This window comes from Mobula birostris, chromosome 30 (genome assembly GCF_030028105.1).
Source record: "Mobula birostris isolate sMobBir1 chromosome 30, sMobBir1.hap1, whole genome shotgun sequence".
In the NCBI taxonomy this organism is placed as follows: domain Eukaryota; kingdom Metazoa; phylum Chordata; class Chondrichthyes; order Myliobatiformes; family Myliobatidae; genus Mobula; species Mobula birostris.
In genome coordinates, this window is record NC_092399.1 from 38,365,832 (window position 1) to 38,385,523 (window position 19,692).

The following is a 19,692-nucleotide window of genomic DNA, read 5'->3' on the forward strand; positions in this document are numbered from 1 at the left end:
AGGTTAATAAGAATGAGACAGAGACAATGGTAGTAGGATTGGACGCTGAGAAAGCTTTTGATTCGGTTAGTTGGGCATTCCTATACAGAGTGTTAGGAAGATTCGGCTTTCAAGAAAAGTTTATTAAAGTAATTCAGACTCTATATGACAGCCCTACCAGCCCGAATTAAGATAAATGGGGACCTCTCTGACTCCTTCATCTTAGAGGGAGGCACTAGACAGGGATGCCCAATTTCTCCTCTCCTTTTTGTGCTATATATTGAACCGCTTGCCCAACTAATAAGACAGAGCGAAATCGTAAAAGGTATCAAGGTGGCAGGGATTGAACAGAAAGTGGCGTTATTCGCAGATGATGTTTTGGTCTATCTGAGTGAACCAGAAAAATCATTTATAGGATTGTTTACACTGTTGGATGACTTTGGGAAAATATCAGGTTATAAAGTAAATGCAAAGAAAACGCAGGTTATGTCCCTAAATTATACACCATCCAAAAAATTGCAGGATACATATGATCTTAAGTGGGAAGCTAAATCATTAAAATATTTAGGAATAACCCTGCCGAAGGATCTTTCAACACTGTCACAGGTAAATTATGGGCCATTAATCTCAGAGATAAAAGCAGATATGCATAGATGGAATCTTATCCCCTTTTTAAGTTTAAATTCAAGGATAAATACTATAAAAATGAATATTCTTCCTCGGTTATTGTATCTTTTCTGTACTTTACCGGTGGAGGTGGATGATAATCAATTCAGGGAATGGGACAAATGGATTTCCCGCTTCATTTGGCAAGGAAAGAAACCTAGAATTCGATATAACACCTTACAGTTAGGGAAGGAAGGAGGAGGTATGGTTCTTCCTTGCCTGAGAAATTATTTTTATGCCTCACAGATAACCCCTCTGTTATATTGGTGTAATAGGGAATATAAGGCTAGATGGAAGGAAATAGAATTTGGATTAGTTGACAGTTTTCCTCTTCAGGCCTCAATAGCTGACAAAGGATTGATGGCCCAGTTGGAAAAATTTAAAAACGCTTAGATAAATCTTACATTAAAAGTATGGCAGAAGGTGGTTAATTCATGTGGAATTAATAACATGTTAAAACTCTTTCGATGGTGTGCATATGATACCGAATTCCTTCCCAACAGAGGAGATGAAAGATTTGAGCTATGGATAAAGAAAGGTCTTACAACCTACCTCTCATTTATAGATAAAAGAGTATTACAAAGTTTCCAAATCCTGCAGGACAGACATGGCCTAGAACATAATGACTTTTTTAGGTACCTTCAAGTACGAAACTATGTTAACCAGAGTTGTAGATATACAGACCTATCAACAGTAGAATTAGAATTTTTCAAGATTCTGAATTCGGCTTGCAGTTCAATACCTAGTAAATCAGTTTCTCGATTATATAATGCACTCTCCCATGCTAAAAATGTAAATACACTGTATATTAAAGAGAAGTGGGAGAAAGAAGTGGGGTTGGTACTTTCAGAGGAGGCTTGGGAGAAAATCTGCAGCTTTCAATGGTCCTCGACTAATTCTTTGACTTGGAGAGAACATTGTTGGAAAAACATTATAAGATACTTCAAGACCCCATATCAGGAAAAATATAAAGATACAAATGTGATGTGTTGGAGAAGGTGCGGCTCCAAGGAGGCAAATCATTTTCATATTTTTTGGGATTGCCCTAAATTAAGTCTATTTTGGGAAGGTATTCATAGAACATTAGTTAAGGTACTTAGGTCCCAGATACCTCTGAACTTTGAGACGCTCTATTTGGGGCATGTATTGTTTCTTGAACAGAAGGAAGATATAAAGTTGCTGCAGGCCCTCTTAGCGGCAAGTAAGAAATCAATCACTAGAAAATGGCTAAATCCAATACCACCTACATTAGAAGATTGGTACGAAATTATCTAGGAAATATTTAAAATGGAAAAGTTGACTTACTCCCTGAGAACTCAAAAAGAAAAATTTTATCAAATCTGGAATAAATGGATTGAATATATAACCCCAATGCGAGCAGACTTTAGATGACTCTCCTAATGATTTATACTGCTCTTCTCATCAACACAGTAATATTGCGAAAGTAAGCACCCCTAGTCTAAATGTTTGTTTCTTTTGTTTTCTTTTGGAAAATAGAGAATTAACACAAGTAAAGGGAAAGATTTGGGAAAAGGATAAAAAAAATGAAAAAAATTAAGTAAATAAGTACATAGGGATTGGATAATTATGTCTGCGGGCAGGAGCAAACATGAACAAATTAGGATATAAATGCCTACAATGGTTGATACATAGGCTTATATACAACATTTTGGACCAGTGGAAATGGTCCAGAAGGGTTATATGGAAACTATTATTACCATTTTTCTTAACAACTAATTCCATTACTTAGCCTAATAGGTTAGATTTACCACAGTACATAATTATCTATTTAAAAGTTTATTTTCCTTTTATATCATCTCAATGTGTACTTGAGAATGTATAAATAATTGTAGTTTTATACATATAAAAAAATGGAAAAGGTAAAAAAAAAAGAAAATTATCTTAGCAAAGAATAATTCTTCCCCAAATAATGAATTAGTTTTTTTTTAAATTTGGCTTTTTATTGTATCGTTCACAAACTTGAAATGTGTGAATGTGTAGTCATTTGTCGCTTCACTCTCAGTAATTTGCCTCCACATTATCCTTAAATTACATACACAAGAAACAAATCTTGCAAGTTACAGCACAGTTCTGATGTTGGAATTACTTGCTGTAATTGCTCATTAAAGAGTTCTGTGTATATTTGTTCTGGCTGCCTGAAATGCTACTAAACAATAACTAAAGCTGGGAATACTCCACAAGGTAAGCAGAGTGAACTAGCAGGTGAAAAATGACTTTCAAATCTCTTACTATCTCTTCTTTCAGTTAGTCCTGACAAAGGGTCTCAGTCCAAAACGTCGACTGTGCTTCTTCCTATGGACGCTGTCTGGCCTGCTGCATTCCACCAGCATTTTGTGTGTGTTGCTTGAATTTCCAGCATCTGCAGATTTCCTTGTGTTTGTGAAGAATGAGCATAATGGTCATAAAACTGAGTCTCCATTTTCTGAACATAGGGTCATGGAATCATACAAGATGGTAAATGGCTGTTCATCCCACTGTATCCATGCCAGCCACCCATACTGAATTCCATCTTTCAAAATAGAGAAAATAGCTTTCTATGCCTGAGTATTTCAAGTGGTCATCGAGACATTTTTAAATGCTTCTAACAGCTCTTCTTCCTCTCTTTCTGGCGGTATATTCCAGCTGCTCACCACTTTCTGGGTGAGAAATGCCCCCTCAAGTTGAGAGGAATTTGGATATATAAATGCAGACACTTTAATGTCAGAAGCTAATGGTCAATATTCAGTTCTACACCATGCTATGAGTGAGATGAGTGAAATACGTGTAAGACATTTCGGATTCAATTGAGACATACTTACTGACTTTTGCCAGAACTTTTATAATCTTCAGTAAGTCTTCAGTAACGCAGATCTCTTGTCTTCATGTTCTTTCCAAAGTACACTCTAAATTATTTATTCCCTACACTGAATTCTCTCTATGTGCATACTTTGTATAAAGTAAGATGTCTATTGAATGACCTATTTGCAATGCAATATCACTGGTGGAGTTGGAGTTGGCCTTCAGTCTGCTGAAGATCTGACTTAAGAAATAAGGCTCTCATTGAGGAATGTTACAACTAAAAATTAGCTAATTTTCAAAATTGGCAACACTCTTCAGGCCACAAACAAGAGAAAATCTGCAGATGCTGAAGATCCAAGCCACACACACAAAATGCTGGAGGAAATCCGCCGGCCAGACAGCATCTATGGAAAAAAGTACAGTCGATATTTCGGGCCAAAAGCCTTCAGCAGGACTGGAGAGAAAAAGCTGAGGAGTAGATTTGAATGGTCGGGGGAGGGGAGAAAGAAACACCAAGCAATAGGTGAAGCCTGGAGGGGGAGGGATGAGGCAAAGAGCTAGGAAGTTGATTGGTGAGAGAGACAGAAGGCCATGGAAGAAAGAAAAAACTGGGGGGGCTTGGTTTTATAAACCAATGGCCTCTCACAGCTACCTGGACTTGTCCCACCCTGCTACTTGTAAAAATGACATTCTCTTCTCTCAATTCCTCCATCTCCGCCACATCTGCTCTCAGGATGAGGTTTTTCATTCTAAAATGAAGGAGATGTTCTCCTTTTTCAAAAAAAAGGGGCTTCCCTTCCTCCACCATCAACACTGCCCTCAGCTTCCATTTCACACACGTCTGCTCTTACACTATCCTCCCACCATGCTACCAGGGATAGGATTCCTCTTGCCCTCACCTACCACCCCACCAGCCTCTACGTCCAGCACATAATTCTCCAAAAGTTCTGCCACCTCCAACTGGATCCCACCACCAAACACATCTTTCCCTCCTCCCTACTTTCTGCTTTCCACAGGGGTTGCTCCCTACACGACTCACTTGTTCATTTGTCCCTCCCCACTGATCTCCCTCCTGACACTTTTCCTTGCAAGCAAAACAAGTGCTACACCTGCCCCTACACCTCCTACTTCACTACCATTCAGGGCCCCAAACAGTCCTTCCAGGTGAGGCGACACTTCACCTGTGTGTCTGTTGGTGTCATATACTGTGTTCTGTGCTCCTGGTGTGGCCTCTTGTATATCGGTGAGACCTGACATAGATTGGGAGACTGCTTCACCGAGCATCTATGCTCCGTCCACCAGAACAAGGAAGATCTCACAGTGGCCATCTATTTTAATTCCTCTTCTCATTTCCATTCCGATATGTCCATGCATGGCCTCCTGCACTGTTGAGATGAGGCCACACTTAGGTTGGAGGAACAACACCTTTTATTCCATTTTGGTAGCCTCCAAACTGATGGCACGAACATTGATTTCCCAAACTTCCAGTAATGCCTCCACCCCACCCCAACTTCATCATTTCCCATCCCCTTGTCCCTCTCTCATGTTATCTCCTTGCCCGCCCATCACCTCCCTCTCGTACAGTACTCCTCCCCTCCCTTTTTTTCTTTCTTCTGTGGCCTTCTGTCTCTTTCACCAATCAACTCACTACCTCTTTGCTGTATCCCTCCCCCTACAAGTTTCACCTATCTCCTGGCTTTTCGCTCTCCCCTCCCCTCACCTTTCAGATTTACTCCTCAGCTTTTTTTTTCGGCCCGAAACACCGACTGTGCTTTTTTCCATAGATGCTGCCTGGTCTGCTGAGTTCCTCCAGCATTTTGTGTGTAACACCTTTCAGGCTGTAACTTCAAATTTCTCAGTAGAATTAATCACAATTTATTGACACTCCAGTAGGATACAAAGGCAGTGCTGCCACCTCTGGAAGATGTTAAACATAAAACAGAAATCTACAGCACGTTACCGGACCTTCAGCCCACAATATCGTGCCAACCATGTAACCTACTCGAGAAATTGCCTAAAATTTCCCTAGCCCATAGCCCTCTATTTTTCTAAGCTCCATGTACTTATCTAAGAGGCTCCTGGAAGACCCTATTGTATCTGTCTGTAGCGCTGTCACTGGCAGGTCCCACCACTCTCTGTGTAAAAAAACTTACCCCTGACATCCTCTTGATACATATTTCCAAGCACCTTAAAAATATACCCCCTCGTGTTAGCCATTTCAGCCCTGGGAAAAAGCCTCTGACTATCCACACAATCAATGCCTCTCATCATCTTACACACCTCTATCAGATCACCTCTCATTGTCCATCGCTCCAAGGAGAAAAGGCCAAGTTCAATCAACCTATTCTCATAAGGTATGCCCTCCAATCCTGGCAACATCCTTGTAAATCTCCTCTGCACTCTCCCTATAGTATCTACATCCTTCCTGAAGTGAGGTGAGCAGAACTGAGCTCTGTCTCTGTCTCTGTCTCTGTCTCTGTCTCTGTCTCTGTCTCAGTCTCAGTCTCAGTCTCAGTCTCCGTCTCCGTCTCCGTCTCCGTCTCCGTCTCCGTCTCAGTCTCTGTCTCTGTCTCTGTCTCTGTCTCTGTCTCTGTCTCTGTCTCTGTCTCCGTCTCAGTCTCAGTCTCAGTCTCAGTTTCAGTCTCTGTCTCTGTCTCAGTCTCAGTCTCAGTCTCAGTCTCAGTCTCAGTCTCTGTCTCTGTCCATCCCATAGGATGATGATGGTTCCTTTCAGTCAGTTAGTGAGGTGATACCCCGATCCACAAAGGAACAGCGTGTGCATGAGTGGATTTTAGGTCAGTAGGAGGTTACACAGGTCCAGACCCATCCACTCGACATCCCCTTCCGGATTCAGCGGCATGGTGGGGTCCAAGATGGCTGGGGGAAGTTCTGTTGCAGTGAATGGCCAGACCAAGCTTCAATGCAAGGGATGCCCTTTCCACGCTTCATGGCACGTGTTTGCTAGATGGCTGTTGACCCTATGAGAGGGTTCATCTGCCCTTTGACAGGTCTTGTTTTTTATCCTGCAGGGTGTTTAGCCACCCTCCTCACCAGGCAAGCCTGGTGGAGGAGCCGGTTTAGTCGCTGACCACCCAACCATGCGACAGGTAGTACTGGGTTACATGGTACCAGTAGCACTCAGACGAGTGACCTAACCAGGCTGAGCACAGTACTCCAAGTGTGGTCTGACCGAGGTTTTATATAGCTGTAACATTTCCTTACGATTCTTGAACTCAACCCCACAGTTGATGAATACCAACACACCATACGCCTTCTTAACAAAGCTGTCAACCTGTGCAGCAGCTTTGAGTGTCCTATGGACATGGGCTCCAAGATCCCTCTGATCCTCCACACTGCCAAGAGTCTTACCATTAGTATTATATTCTGTCTTCAAAATTGACCCAGCAAAATGAACAACTTCACACTTATCTGGGTTGAAGTTCATCTGCCAATTCTCATCCCAGTTCTGCATCCTATTGATGTCCCACTGTAATCTCTGACAACCCTCCAGACTATCCACAAGACCCCCAACTTTGTGTCATCAGCAAACTTACTAACCCACCCTTCTACTTCTTCGTCCAGGTCATTTATAAAAATCACAAACAGAAGTGGTCCCAGAACAGATCCCTGTGGAACACCACCGCTCTCCTAGCTCAGATGTATGTAAATACATTGAATAACATTATGCAACACTAGATTCCAAGTTCTGTAAATAAATCAGCTGATCATTCATCACTGCTTTTACGGAACTTCCTACAATTTCTTTTAGCTTGTTTATGCTTCTTTTTTCGTAGTCTCTTGGGATTTCTCACTATCAATAAGTTATAAGGCTTGATGAAATATTTTAAGAACATGATAATCTCTTAAATCTACAATATTTCAGATGTATTTCTCCATCTCATAAGTTAGTAAGACCTTATGAAGTTTACATCGCTTCCTGAGTGTACTAAAAATGTTTTCAAAATTATTACACAGGCTAACTATTAAGTATTTTTGAAATAAGAAAGGTTCTGAATCATGTACTGAACTCTGCCCAAAAGCACACTGCTCAGGAAATCACCCTTGTCTTTGGAAATGACACCACTTCTTATTGTAAGTTAAGACACTATGAAATGGACATGCAGCACATATAACACTAATCTTTGTAGTGTCTGAAATACATTATTCTCCTATGTTATGCAATAATGCTATATTCTGTACTTCAAATTTTGATTTTTTTAAATGACCTATGAAGACATTTGGAACACTAAATCTATGGACAGAATGCAGGAACTAAGCTTTACCTGACAATACCTTAAATATTGTTATATTGAGCTTGTAAAATTAAATACTTATATGTTGTTGATTACTGAATATAACTAAGTGCTGATTAAATGTCAGTGTGTGTTCAAGAATTCCAATTTTATAAGTGGCAAGACGCTAAATCTGAATGTGTACATTTTTATTTAGATCCGAGAGCACTTAGCTAAAGGACAACGGACTCTGGCAGGAAGGGGCATGTCAGAAGTCATCAGGACTATGCTGGGTTTAATGGAAAGAAAGAATTTCTACAGTGGAGATCTCTTGTTCTCTGCAGACATATTGCGAAATGTGACTGATACATTCAAGAGAGCCAACTATATTCCAGCTTCTGAAGATGTACAAGTATGTGTACTTTGATGTTCTATATACTTAATTCTTTTTTAAATTTCATTTCCTCTTCCATTGTTCTGACAAGCTAATTCATGCAGTAACTGTAGAAGTCACGTTGATGTAGCCAAACTGACAAAAAAAGCTCATATCAGTGGTTATTATTGCAGGCCACCCTGAACTACTGCGGTCTTGTGTTAAAGCAATGGTATTAATACAATATTAGGTAGAAAAATCCAGGAGGTTGACCCAACAATCGTAGTGGTATGGTACGCTACAGTATGTCCAAGATAGGATGGTGCATAATTAAAAGAGGCACTTTGAGTTAATGGTGGTGTCATGACATTGCTTATTGTTAGAAAGTATGTTAAAGAAATATAATGTTGAGTTAAACTTATACAGTTATACTTAATGTTGAGTTAAACTTATACTTGCCCAATGCCGGCCCCCTAGGCCTGAGCTGATGTAGTAGTATAATACAGTTCGAAGTTCAAAGTAAATTTATTCTCAAAGTATATATATGCCACCACATAGAGTTATATAAAAGTCCAGCACAGAAACAAACCCTTCAGCCCATCTAATCTAAGTTGAACCATTTAATCTATCTAGTCTTGCAATCGAACCACAGCCCTCCATACCCATGTACCTATTCAAACTTCTCTTAAACATTGAAATTGAAATCAAATCCATAACTTGCACTGGATGTTCATTCCACACATTCACCACCCTTGAAGTGAAGAAGTTTCCCTTCGCATTCCCCTTAAACAATTCACCCCTCTTTAACCCATGATCTCTAGTTGTAGTCCCACTAAACCTCAATTGAAAAAGTCTGCTTGCATTTATGCGATCTACACCCCTCATAATTTTGTATATCAAATCTTCTCTCAATCTTCTTGTTATAAAGAATATAACAAGTCCTAACGTATTCAATCTTTGCTTATAACTTAGGTCCTCCAGTCCCAGCAACGTCCTTGTAAATTTTCTCTGTACTCTTTCAACCTTACTTACATCTTTCCTGTGGGTAGGTAACCAGAACTGCACACAATACTCCAAATTAAGCCTCACCAATGTTTTATACAATTTCAGCATAACATCCCATCTTCTGAACTTAGTACTTTGATTTATGAAGGCCAATGTGTCAAAAGCATTTTTCACGACCCTATCTATGTTTGGTGGCACTTTTAATGAATTATGGAACTGTATTCCCAGATCACTTTGTTCTACCACACTCTCGGTGCCTACCATTCACTGGGCACTATCTTGGTAGATCCTACCGAAATGCAACACCTCACAGTTAGCTGCACTAAATTCCGTCTGCCATTTTTCAGCCCATTTTTCCAGCTGGTCTAGACCTGGGCCCGCTGCAATTTGCCTATTACAACAATAGATCTATAGCAGACATGATCTCAGTGGCTCTCCGTGCAGCCTTGGATCACTGGACAATGCAAATACTTATGTCAGGATGCTATTCATTGATATCAGCATTTAACACCGTTATTCCAACAGTCCTGACTGAAAAGCTTCAGAACCTGGGCCTCTTTACCTCCCTCTGCAACTTGATCCTTGACTTCCTAACTGGAAGACCACAATTTGTGCAGATTGGTAATAACATCTCCACTTCATTGACAACCTACCTGGGCACACCTCAGGGATGTGTGCTTAGCCCACTGCTGTGTTCTCTCTATACCCATGACTGTGTGGCTAGGCATAGTTCAAATGCCATCTATAAATTTGCTGATGGTACAATACATTAATAGAATCTCAGATGGTGACAAGAGGATGTACAGCAGTGAGATATACCAGCTTATTGAGTGGTGTTCCAATAACAACCTTGCACTCAACGTCAGTAAGACCGATTGTGGACTTCAGGAAGGGTACAATAGGGGAACGCAAACCAATCAGGAGTGGAGAGAGTGAGAAACTTCAAGTTCCTGGGTGTCAATATCTCTAAGGTTCTCACCTGCTTCCAACATATTGATGCAGCTATAAAGAAGACAAGACAGCAGCTATATTCCATTAGGAGTTTGAGGAGATTGTCACCTAAAACACTTGAAAACTTCTACTGATGTACCTTGGAGAGCATTCTGACTGGCTGCATCACTGGGGGGACTGCTGCACAGGATAGTAGTATTGCTGCAGGGAGTTGTAAAATTAGTCAGCTCCATCAGGGGTACTAGCCTCCGTAGTATCTGAGACATCTTCAAAGAGTGGTGCTTCAGAAAAGCAGCTTCCATCACTAAAGACCTCCACCACCTAGGACATGTCCTCTTCTCAATGTTACCATCACGCAGGAGGTACAGAAGCCTGAAGGCACACACTCAGTGATTCAGGAACAGCTTCCTCACTGTCGTCCAATTTCTAAATGGACTTTAGAAATTGAACACTACCTCACTACTTTTTTAAAATTTCTGTTTCTGCACTACATTATCATAATTTATCTGTTTAATAGATGTATACTGTATATACTTTCTGTACTTCAGTTTTCTTTTCTATATTTATCATGTATTGCATTGTACTGGTGCCACAAAGTTAACTAATTTCACGTCATTTCCTGGTGAAATTAAACCTCATTCTGATTTTGATTTTGATGTCCTGTTAGTCTTTCTCGATATCCATTGCTCCCCCAGTCTTGGTGTCACACACGGATTTGCTGATCCAGTTCACTACATTATCATCCAGATCATTAAGTGTACTGTCCAGCAACTTCAGCAACTGTGCTTGTCAATATGCACGTTCCAGCTAATTACAGTTTCACTATGGCAGTAAAGTCTGATCCCTGTTGACCTTTCTCCTTGACTGAGAAAAACTACAGCTTCAACTGACACTGGGAATGAGCAGTATTCTTTTTGTACTTGTATATTGCTTTCAGCTGAGGTGTTGATGTTTTACCTTCATTTTGAGTGTTTTAGTTAATGACCCTGTTGGCCTCATCTTTATTGTTTTCCTTTCCCTTAAAATTCTACAAAGTTTGCATTAAAGTCTGTGAACTGTCAACCTGCTTCAGTGTCTCTCTGCACACTTGCGCCATATCCAAATGTTCTGATGGCAAGTCTCAACCACGAAACGGGGCCCAGCAGAGAGCGAACAGCTGACCTTGGCCTTGAGATTAATTGATTAGGTGCAGGATAAGTTACAGGTGATCAAATCTGAGAAACGATGAAGGCAATCGCAAGAAGTGACAAAGCCATTGCAAGTGATAAGTCCCCGCTGGCGGAACAGATGTCATCCCCCATAGCAACTGTTCAGCAGCTCACCACAGACAATTGGAGTCAGGTAGCCAAAATTTCTGCACGCAAAGCCACCGTCCATGAGGTTACAGCAGACAGCCAACATAAATTGATGGCCATTCGTGTCCTCGCTAATGCAAGTCAGCAGCATCTGTCCATGTCAGTCTCACTCCCAGCTTCTCGCAGATCCTGCTTTTCTGCAGACCCAACAACCTCTCCCACAACTGACGAGAACCAAGTTTTCCTCCACTGGGCAAATACTCTGGTGACCCTAACAGCTACAGAAATTCATTACCCTGTGTGGGCTGATGATCTAAGCCCAGCTAGGTTGGTTTGGTGATGCTGCATGTAAACTGGCACTTATGGTAAATCTCTTTGATAATCCTCCAATTAACCTGTTCAATGCTTTACCGAGGCAAGGTTACCCCACATCCCATTGACATTTTGTTGCCATGTTAAGGAGAGTTTTTGACCTTCCTCTACAGGGTCAGGAAGCTGCTCACCCACTGTGCCAAGGTAGAGGACCTATGCTGGCAAATTTTGCACACTTGCAGTAGAGATGGGATGGAATGGGAGATCCCTCATCACTGCCAGTGCAGTCTGAACACTGGGATCCGGCAAGAGGTCGCTGTCTGTGACAAGCGGGACAGTCTGGATGACCTGGATAATCTGGCCAACCGAATTAACAACCGAGTGACTGAGTGGTGCAGGAAAAGAATGTCTCGAGCTTCCTACTCATTGTCTGATCACCGTCTGTCTTCACCCTCTCCCTCATCACCGAGCACCCAGTCCACAGAGAAGCCTATGCAAATGGGGTGCATGTGCCTATCTCAGGAGGAATGAAATCGGTGTAGGAGAACAGGTTCCTACCTCTATTGTGGTGATCCAGGACATTTCCAAACAAGTTAAGTAGAGCTTTTGGGAGGATTCCTCTTGCAAGACCCCCAGAAGGTTAATTTACAGGTTGAGTCTGTGGTAAAGAAGGCAAGTGCAATGCTGGCATTTATTTCAAGAGGAATAGAATATAAAAGCAAGGAGATACTGCTGAGCCATTATCTTTTAGGTGAGGATGACCATTTTTTTAACCAGAGAGTGGTGAATCTAAGGAATTCTCTGCCACAGACAATAGTGGAGGCCAAGTCCGTGGGCATTTTTGAGACAGAAGTTGATAGTTTACTGATCGGTCAGGGCATCAAAGGATATGGCAAGAAGGCAGGTCTATGTGGTTGAGTGGGATCTGGGATCAGCCATAATGGAATGGCGGAGCAGACTTGAGCTGAATGGCCTAAATCTGCTCCTGTGTCTTATGGTCATGTGCCAGGTATCCAGTAAACGAGGATAGCCAACATCAGGGAGGGGAGTCCTGATGGGCCAGTTTTCTTTGCAACTGGCTTCCCTTAATTGTGTAATGCTCCCAGCTTCCTTGCCATGTGGGTCTAGGAACGTATGAATGAGGTATTTATGGTGCAGCCATCTCTCTGGTTCAGTGATGAGGAGTTTGACTCAGAAATTCAGGGAAATGATCTCTGAACCGTCTTGAACACCCTGGGTAATGGCCAGATCCGCCTTTGCACCGAACCCCTCCAACTTGTGCTGGAGGCAACCATAGGGAACAACCCTCCTTTTCCCAAATTGCCATTGGTGCTGATTATCCCGACATTACCCAAGAATTGATTGGTCCCTAAAAGCACTCCAAGACTGAGGACCAGCACGCCTGTCTACCTGTTTGGGTCCAGCTCAAGCTTTGGTTTGCAAATCCCCTCTTGTATCAATTCCCGATGTGGACCTGTCTGGCACCCAGTTGAATAGCTAGCCTTCTTCAGGTCTTCAGTTAATGGGAAGCCACCTCCCTGCCTCCACACCAGCCATGCAACTGCACCATTGACTCTTACCCAGTACTAGTTCTCCCCAGGGCTGGTTCTTTTTTCTCTCTCTCATCCTGAAATGATGGTCATGAAGGAGTATATCAAGGAGGCATTGGACTTTGGTTTTATCGGTCTGTCAACCTCGCCAGCAGGAGTGGGCTTTTCTTTTGTGAGCAAGGAGGATGGCAAACTTCGTCCCTGTATCGTTATCGGGTCTGACCAATATCACAGAGAAAAACCACTACCTTCCTTCCCTACTTGACGCCCTGTTCAAACATCTCCAGGGAGCAATCATATTTTCTAAGATCGATCTGCACAATGCTTATCGTATCAGAGAGGGAGACGAGTGGAAGACAGCTTGCACTTTTGATGCCCTTTGGTCTTGCCAACAGCCCCACTATTTTTTAGGCCTTACTTAACGACATGCTCAGGGACATGTTGAATCAGTTCATTTTTGTGTACTTGGACGATCTTTGGATCACATCCAGCATGTCCGGAGGGTTCTCAGACACTCCTCGAGAATAACCTGTACTGCAGGCCAGAGAAGTGTGAGCTCAGAAAGATGAGGTATCATATTTGAGATGTATGCTTACCCCTTCCAGTGTTCAAATGGACCCGAATAAAGTTCAGGCAGTTACAGAGTGGCCCACACCACCTACGGCCAAACAGGTGTGGAACTTCATGGGGTTTGTGAACTTTTATTGTCGCTTCATCAGAAATTTCTGCTCTATCATGGGCCCCATAAATGTATTCACCAGGATAACCTTTGCAGGATTCCATTGGATGAACAAAACCGATCAACCATTCTCAAAACTAAAGCAATGCTTCACCACTGCACAGTGCTGCAACACCCTGACCCATCCTGGCCATGCATTGTTAAGGTGGATGCATTGGAGCTGTCCTCTCCTCTCTCAGCACTTTTCTGCAGATGGTCACTGCAGCCTTGTGCCTTTCTTTCCCGTCGCTTGTCTTCAGCCGAGAGCAACTACAATGTTGGGCTGTCAAGAAGACCCTGGAGGAATGGCGATGCTGACTGGTGTGCGCAGAGAATATTTTTTTGGTTTGGACAGATCATTAGAACTTCTTCTACATTCAGGATTTTCAACTCCCATCAAGCCTGATGGGCTCTCTTCTTCACCTGTTTTAATTTCATCTCCACCTCTCATCCTGGCAGCAAGAATACCAAGTCTAATGCTCTCTCCGGGTAGTTCAACTGGTCTAAGGACAATGCTGATACAGAGCCCATCCTTCCCCACTTATGCACTGCTGTTCTAGTGATTTGGCAAATAGAGGCAGAGGTGAGGGCTGCCCAACAATCGGATCCAGGCAAGGATGGGGGATCTCCCAACTGGCTATTTGCCCCAGCTACCATGCGCTCTAAAGTGTTGGAATGGGGTCACTGCTCCCGCCTGGTATCCCATCCAGGATTTAAACAGATGCAAGAGTTTATCAAGAGATGATTTTGGTGGCCATTTATTCCCAGGATGTCCATGATTTTGTCTCTGCTTGTCCCACCTGCACCTAGAACAAGACAACACACCAGTGCCCTGGGGGTCTGCTATGTCCATTGCCTTTGCCCTACTGCCCCTGATCCCACCTCTCAGTGGATTTCATCACTAGGCTTCCCCTGTCTACTGGAAAGACTGACATTCTCATTGTTCTACATTCTCCCTAGGCTCCTGTTGACTTGTGAGACTGCCGCCTGCATGGTTCAATATGTGTTCAGGTTGGATGACTTCCCTCAGGACATTGTATCTGATCAGGGACCACAGTTCATATCCCATTTTTGGAGGGCTTTCTGGTCTCTTGGAGGAACCATGTTTCCACCCCTAATCTAATGGTCAGACTGAGATAGTGAGTCAGGTGTTAGAGACAGCCCTGTGTTGCCTTGCCTCTTCCAACCCCATGTTCTGGACCTCCCAACTGGTTTTGGCAGAGATTGTCCACTATCACCTCCAGTCATCCTCCACAGCTATATTCCCTTTGAATGCCAAAAGGGATTCCAGCCACCCTTCTTCCCTGACCAGAGGACTGATGTGGGAATTCCTGCTGCTGAACAGCTGAGCTAATGCATACATGACATCGAGTCATGGCTTGTCCACTGTGTGCTCAGAAACAACATGTCCGACAGGCTGATTGGCTGCACCGATAGGTAAAGCCACTCAAGCCAGGAGAAAAATTTTGGCTGACATCAAGGATCTTGCTCTCAAAGTGAAAGCCGCATGTCGTCCCTACCCTACATGGACCATTTGCTGTCAACAAGGTACCGTATAGATTGTGTCTTCCATCATCCACTCAGTTCTCCATGTTTGCAAGCTCAAGCCAGTTACTACCTCCCTCTAGCTCCAGTCACCCCACCTCCCCCTCCTCCCCACTCGGTGAATGGTTCTCTGGTCTATACTGTGCAGCATCTCCTGGCATCTCGCTGGGTACAGTACCTCATGGATTGGAAAGGGTATGGTCCTGAGGAATGTTCTTGGCTCCCGGCAGAAGACAATCTGGACTAGTCTCTCATCCAGGACTTCCAGCAGGCACAGGTCTATGGTCTATGGTACATTGGGAGCTGCACCTAGGGAGTGGAGCCCTGTCACAACAATGGATGCTGCTGTGAGGTGTACATGCCGCTGTAGGTGGGCTGCGCACCGGATTTGGCAATTGTGCTTGTGAATCTGTACATTTCACAATTACTGTTTAATTATGGCATCATTTCCCTTCATTTCGTTGTAGTTTTGTTGAGTCCTGAGTAAAACAAAGCAATACTCTTACCTTTGGGAAAGACGACCATTTCGACTGATGCTGGAAACAAGCAGTATTTGTTTAGTATTTAGATATTGCTCTCAGCTGAGGTGTTGATGTTTTACTTTCAGTTTGAGTGTTTTAGGTAATGACCCTGTTGGCCTCATCTTTATTATTTTCCTTTCCCTTAAAATTCTACAAAGTTCGTACTAAAGTCTGTGAACTGTTGTTCCGCTTCTGTGTCTCTCTTTCTCTGCACTTGGGCCTTATCTGAATGTCCTGACATATACTGTAGATGACAAGCAACAAGGGACCCAAAGCCAATCTCTGCTGCTCTCCACTGGCCACAAGCCTCCAGTCAGAGATGCAACCATCAACAACCACTCTCTGGCTTCTCCCACAAATCGAATGTCTAATCCGATTTACAACCTCATCTTGGATGCCAAATGAACGACTGAAACTTCTTGACCAAGTTCCCATCTGGGACCTTGTCAACTGCCTTACTGAAGTTCATGTAGACAACATCCACTGCCTTTCTTTCATTAACTTACCTGGGAACTTACTTGAAAAACTCCATAAAATTGGTTAGACACGACTGAAGGCATGCTGACTCTCCCACAGCAGCCCTGTCTATTGGGTGCTCTCGAATAACTGCTGATGTCAAGCTCTCTGGCCTATAACTTACTGGTTTACTTCTGGAGCCTTTCGAAAACAGTGGATTAACATTAATTATCCTACAATCCTCCGGTACCTCACCTGTTGCTAATGATGATTTAAATATTTCTCCTAGGGCCCCTGTACTTTCTGTACTCGCCTCCCACAGGGTCTGAGGGAACACATTGTCAGGCCATGGGTCTTGTTCCTCTCTCATGTTATCTCCTTGCCCGCGCACCCCAGCCCCCCCCCCACCCAGTCTGGTGCTCCTCTCCTCCCCTTCTTCTTTCTTCCATGGCCATCTGTCTCTTTCACCAATCAACTTCCTAGCTCTTTGCTTCATCCCTCCCCATCCAAGTTTCACCTATCTCCTGGCATTTCTTTCTCTCCTCCCCCCATCTTTCAAATCTACTCCTCAGCTTTTTTTCTCCGGCCCTGCTGAAGGGTTTCGACCCAAAACATCAACCATAGTTTTTTTTTCCATAGATGCTGCCTGGCCTGGTGAGTTCCTCCAGCATTTTGTGTGTGTCGCTTGGATTTCCAGCATCTGCAGACTTTCTCTTGATAATAACAATCTTATGTTTCTTGCAACAGTCTGCATCTTTCCACAAATTTGTTACTATAAATCCCACAGACAGCTGGAGGACCTATAATATAGCCCCATTAATGTGGTCTCTTCCTCAGCTGCACTCACACTAGATGAGTTGTCCAGTCTGTTCTGACTGAGCACTGCTTGACAATTTCCCTGCGTAGTAATGCCGCCCCTCTGCCTTTAATCCCTCCTGCTCTGTCGTGTCTAAAACAACGGAACCCCAGAATACTGAGCTGCCAGTCCTGTCCCTCCTGCCATCAAGCCTCAGTAATGGCAACAATATTGTAATTCCAGGTGTTGATCCATGCCCTGAGCTCATTGCCTTTCCTACAATACTTCTTGCATTGAAACACATACACAACGCAGAACATTAGTTGCACTATGCTCAACTTTTTGATTCCTGACTTTGTCTGAGATCCTAACACCATCTTTCTCCACAACCTCTCAACTATCTGTTCTGGCACTTGGGTTCCCATCCCCCTGCAACTCTAGTTTAAACCCCCACCTTCCACTCCCCATGCAGCACTTGCAAACCCCGCTAGGATATTCGTCCCCCTCCAGTTCAGGTGCAAACCATCTCTTCTGTACAGGTTCCCCATTCCCTGGAAGAGAGCCCAATGATGCAAAGAACTGATGCCCTCCTTCCTGCATTGTTACATGTTAAACTGTATGTTCTGACTATCCCTGGCCTCAATAACACATGGCATGGGTAGCAATCTTCTGATCAGAACCCTGGAGTTCCTGCCCTTAAACTTAGAACCTAACTTCCTGAACTCACTTTGCAGAACCTTGTCACACTTCCTATCTACATCATGGACCACAACCTCTGGTTGCTCACACTCCCACTTAGGAATGCTAGGGACTCAATCTAAGATGTTCCAGCCCCTGGAACCTGGGCAACAACCTACCATCCGGGAACACGAGGAAATCTACAGATGCTGGAAATTCAAGCAACACACATAAAAAATGCTGGTGAATGCAGCAGGCCAGGCAGCATCCCTAGGAAGAGGTACAGTCGACGTTTCGGACCGAGACTCTTGGTCAGGACTAACTGAAAGAAGAGATAGTAAGAGATTTGAAAGTGGGAGGGGGAGGGGAAGATCCGAAATGATAGGAGAAGACAGGAGGGGGAAGAATGGAGCCAAGAGCTGGAAAATTGATTGGCAAAGGGGATATGAGGCTGGAGCAGGCAGAAAATCATGGGACCGGAGGCCTAGGGGGAAAGAAAGGGGGAGGGGAGGGAAGCACAGAGGATGGACAACGAGTTATAGTGAGAGGGACAGAGAGAGAAAAAAGAGAGAAAAAAAAGGAAAAGAAAAAAATTAATAAATAAGGAGGACATCCCCTTCTCACAATTCCTCCGTCTCCACCGCATCTGCACTCAGGATGAGGCTTTTCATTGCTGGACGAGGGAGATGTCCTCCTTTTTTCAGAAAGGGGCTTCCCTTCCTCCACCATCAACTCTGCTGTCAAACGCATCTCCCCCATTTCATGTACATCTGCTCTCACTCCATCCTCCCGCCACCCCACTAGGGATAGGGCTCCCCTTGTCCTCATCTACTACCACACCAGCCTCCGGGTCCATCATATAATTCTCCGTAACTTCCACCACATCCAACGGGATCCCACCACCAAGCACATCTTTCCCTCCCCCGCCCCCCTGGGCTTTCCGCAGGGATCGCTCCCTTCGCGACTCCCTTCTCCATTCGTCCCCCCCATCTCTCTCCACCGATCTCCCTCCTGGCACTTATCCTTGTAAGCGGAACAAGTGCTACACATGCCCTTACACATCCTCCCTCACCACCATTCAGGGCCCCAGACAGTCCTTCCAGGTGAGGCGACACTTCACCTGTAAGTCGGCTGGAGTGATATACTGGGTCCAGTGCTCCCGATGCGGCCTTCTATATATTGGCAAGACCCAACGCAGACTGGGAGACTGTTTCGCTGAACACCTATGCTCTGCCCGCCAGAGAAAGCAGGTTCTCCCAGTGGTCACACATTTATCCACGTCCCATTCCCATTCTGATTTGTCTATCCACGGCTTCATCTACTGTGAAGATGAAGCCACACTCAGGTTGGAGGAACAACACCTTATATTCCGTCTGGGTAGCCTCCAACCTGATGGCATGAACATTTACTTCTCGTTAATGCCCCACCTCCCCTTTGTACCCCATCCCTTATTTATTTATTTATTTTTTTGTTTTCCCTTTTTTTCTGTCTTTTTTCTCCCTCTGTCCCTCTCACTATTCTCCTTGCCCATCCTCTGGGCTTCCCCCGCCCCACTTTCTTTCTCCCTAGGCATCCCGTCCCATAATCCTCTCCCTTCTCCAGCCTCGTATCCCTTTTGCCGATCAACTTTCCAGCTCTTCGCTCCATCCCTCCCCCTCCTGTCTTCTCCTATCATTTCAGATCTCCCCCTCCCCCTCCCACTTTCAAATCTCTTACTATCTTTTCTTTAAGTTAGTCCTGACCAAGGGTCTCGACCTGAAACGTCGACTGTACCTCTTCCTATCAATGCTGCTTGGCCTGCTGCGTTCACCAGCAT

General features: G+C 43.9%; 1 protein-coding gene across 1 annotated transcript in view; it reads left to right on the forward strand.

Moving 5' to 3' along the window:
• Window positions 1-19,692, forward strand: part of LOC140190525 (adhesion G protein-coupled receptor B2-like) — a 1,142,782-nt gene that overhangs the window by 407,358 nt on the left and 715,732 nt on the right. Inside the window, exon 10 of the mRNA XM_072247176.1 lies at window positions 7,894-8,088. Within this exon, the coding sequence (XP_072103277.1) occupies window positions 7,894-8,088 (195 nt within the window). The remainder of the gene's footprint in view (window positions 1-7,893; window positions 8,089-19,692) is intronic.